General features: G+C 43.4%; 1 protein-coding gene across 2 annotated transcripts in view; it reads left to right on the top strand.

Moving 5' to 3' along the window:
• Positions 1-2,755, top strand: part of SLC9A6 (solute carrier family 9, subfamily A (NHE6, cation proton antiporter 6), member 6) — a 51,444-nt gene that overhangs the window by 35,520 nt on the left and 13,169 nt on the right. For both annotated transcript variants that reach the window (XR_001515086.1, XM_006770909.2), the window contains exon 13: positions 2,131-2,161. Coding sequence is in view for 1 of the 2 variants with exons in the window: in XM_006770909.2 (XP_006770972.1) it covers positions 2,131-2,161 (31 nt within the window). In the remaining variant the exon portion in view is untranslated. The remainder of the gene's footprint in view (positions 1-2,130; positions 2,162-2,755) is intronic.

The following is a 2,755-nucleotide window of genomic DNA, read 5'->3' as shown; positions in this document are numbered from 1 at the left end:
AGAGGGATGTCCAACTCCTGGGGGGATTGGGCCTAAGCTGGCAGGTGGACATCCCTCGAGGGGTCCCGGACTGCGAGAGGGCAAAGTCCAGGCCAAGGGATTCCGCCCCCCCCCCAGTGCACAAATTTCATGCACCAGACCTCTAGTATTGTTATAAGAGCTACCACTTCATGTTAATGATATACCAGACACTTTTAACATCTCGAGATGCATTTTTCTGATTTAATTCTTGCAGCAACTCTGTGTGGTGAATATTATCCCTATTTTTCAGGTGATAAAATCATGGTTCATTGGGCTACATAATTTGACTAAGTTCATTCACACAGCTGGAAAGGAGCTGAGGTCAGATTAGAACCCAGCTCTCCCTGATTGCAGAGTCTTTGGGGATTGTGCTCCAGTTGTGTCTGTTTCCCCCACTAGTCCCTGAGCTCCTTGACAGCAGGGGCCATGTCTAATTCATGTCTATGGCCTGTGCCTAGCACAATGCCTGGCAGATAATAAGCGTTCTCTAAATGCTTATTACATTGAATTGGTGCTCTCTCTCTAAGACCACTAGGTGTCACTTTAGATGCACAAATGTGGTTAGAGTTTAATGTGCTAAAGAAGCTATTGAGCAGCTTCTGGCCATTTTAACAAAGAAGAAATGAACCTTTCTTGGAATTATGAATCCATCTGTTTTCAAGTACTTAACCATGATTCACTTGCCTTTCAGATGAGGTCTTGCATCATTTCTCTCCCTTCAGTATTATTTGTATTCTGAGTTGCTACTGCTACAGCTTCTCACACTGCTATTTTTTCTATGTTATCTGTAGCAGTGACCTTAATCGCTAAACATTTGAGCACCTATTGTGTGTCAGGTACTGTGCTAGACTCTGGGGCTACAGAGATGAATTGAGACATGACCTTTACCCTCAAGGAGCTCACAGTCTGTTTGGGGAGACTGACAGCTAAATAACTATACTGTACTGTGTTAAGTGTTATAGGAGGTTCTAGAAAGTGTTGTTAAAGCATAAAGGAAAAATGATTCTGCTCAGAGAGGGTCAGAGAATGGTTCATTTGGAACTCATAAAAGGAGTAAGAAAACGAGGGACAGTGCATTTCAGGTAGAGGGAACAGCATAAGCAGAGGCATGGAGGCTCGGGAGAGGACAGGGATTTTGGAGAGGAGTAGTCAGGTGTGGCTAAGAGAGAGTATGTAGAATAGAATAAGGGGACAGGCAGGTTGGAGCGGTGGGGTGCTAATTTGTAGAGAATTTTGAATGCCACACAAAGGACTTTAGATTTCACCCTCTGGGTTGTAAGCCGCTTTCAAAGTCTTTTGTCAAGGGAATAACCCACTGAGTTCTATGCTCTAAATAACAAAATCTAGGGGAGAGCTTGGCAGCTGGAAAACCTTACATCCAGTTGCTACAGACCCCGTGAGTCAGAATGAGGCCAGAGCGTGAGAAGTTGGAATGGAAAGGGGAGAAGATGTGAGAGACAGCTTAGAAAGAATGAACAGAGTTGCTGAGTGCTGCTGGTGTTGAGGAGATAGAGAAGAGTCAAAGAGAACTTCTTTATAATGAAGCTGTTCCCTGGGAAAAGAAAAGCAGGATTCTGAGCAGATGAAAAAGAATTATGAAGAACCAAGGCTAATGTGTATCCATTAGCCTATGAAAAAAACAAACACTGTAATTGGACCCTCTCTTCGGTCATCACAACAGAATGTTACCATGAGAGCTGAGAGGTCCAAAAACATGAAACTCCCTGCTGGAACTGCATTGTGCCAGTCTTGTATTTGGAACTACCCAGTAAGTAGTTCTTATTCAGTAACTGGGACAATGCTGCTTTCTCTGACTCTGCTTATAATGGACTTGTATTCAGAGAAGCAAATGTTATTTTTCTGAAAATGGTAAGTTGGATTGTAGGAAGAGAATCATTAGTAGACCCTGCTTGTCTAAGGATCTGAGCTGTTGCTAAGCAAAGTGGCAGGAGCCAAAAATTTATATCAGCAGCCAGAGAGAAGCAAGAAAACATTAACCATTCCATAGCTACTGCATTGAAAACAGTAGTTCCCTGACAATATACATATGTGAATAGACTTTTTTTTTTTGCTTCAAGATCTCATTTGCCTTTTGTTTTTCTCCTTTAGGGTTGGTGTTGATTCAGACCAAGAACATTTGGTAAATATGCATTTGTGTTGTCCCTGGCGTTTCTGTCAAATGTACAGTTGTTTGGAAAGAAAACAATCTGCTGTAGACTTCATGCCACCATTATTTAGATCCTGTCCTATTTGTATCAGCTTTTAACTGGCATCTTTCCTGGCCTTTCTCACTCTGTGATAGAAACAAAACTGAATTTTAGACAGTGTGTGGTTATCAGGGGTGACAGCTCTGATATCTGTGGGCCTACCTGGGCTTTGGCCGCAGAGAAGAACAGTCCCATAAGCACTCCTGAGTTTTCAAGTGACTGCTCTGGCACAGGGAGCCTTTTTCCACTTGGATTTGCGCATGAAGGCTTTTCTCTGATGTAAGCCCCACTCCAGCTGCTCTTCCTGTGTAACTTTCAAATTGGATGACCAGCAGCTGCCCTTGAGAACTGCCTAGAAGCTTTGGAGTCTTCCCTGCCTGATCAGGAGAATGCAGTTTCTTACTCTGTGCCTTAGCCTTGCCCACATTTTCTTGCCTGCTTCCCTGTGTTACTTGCTCAGTTGTTCCTCTGCACCTGAACCTGGTAGACTGAGTACAGTGTAATTTTGTGCCTTCTGTAGACTGACC

Source organism: Myotis davidii, unplaced genomic scaffold (genome assembly GCF_000327345.1).
Source record: "Myotis davidii unplaced genomic scaffold, ASM32734v1 scaffold1465, whole genome shotgun sequence".
Taxonomy (NCBI): Eukaryota; Metazoa; Chordata; class Mammalia; order Chiroptera; family Vespertilionidae; genus Myotis; species Myotis davidii.
Note: the sequence above shows the minus strand (reverse complement) of the source record. Positions and strands in the feature narration are given on the sequence as shown.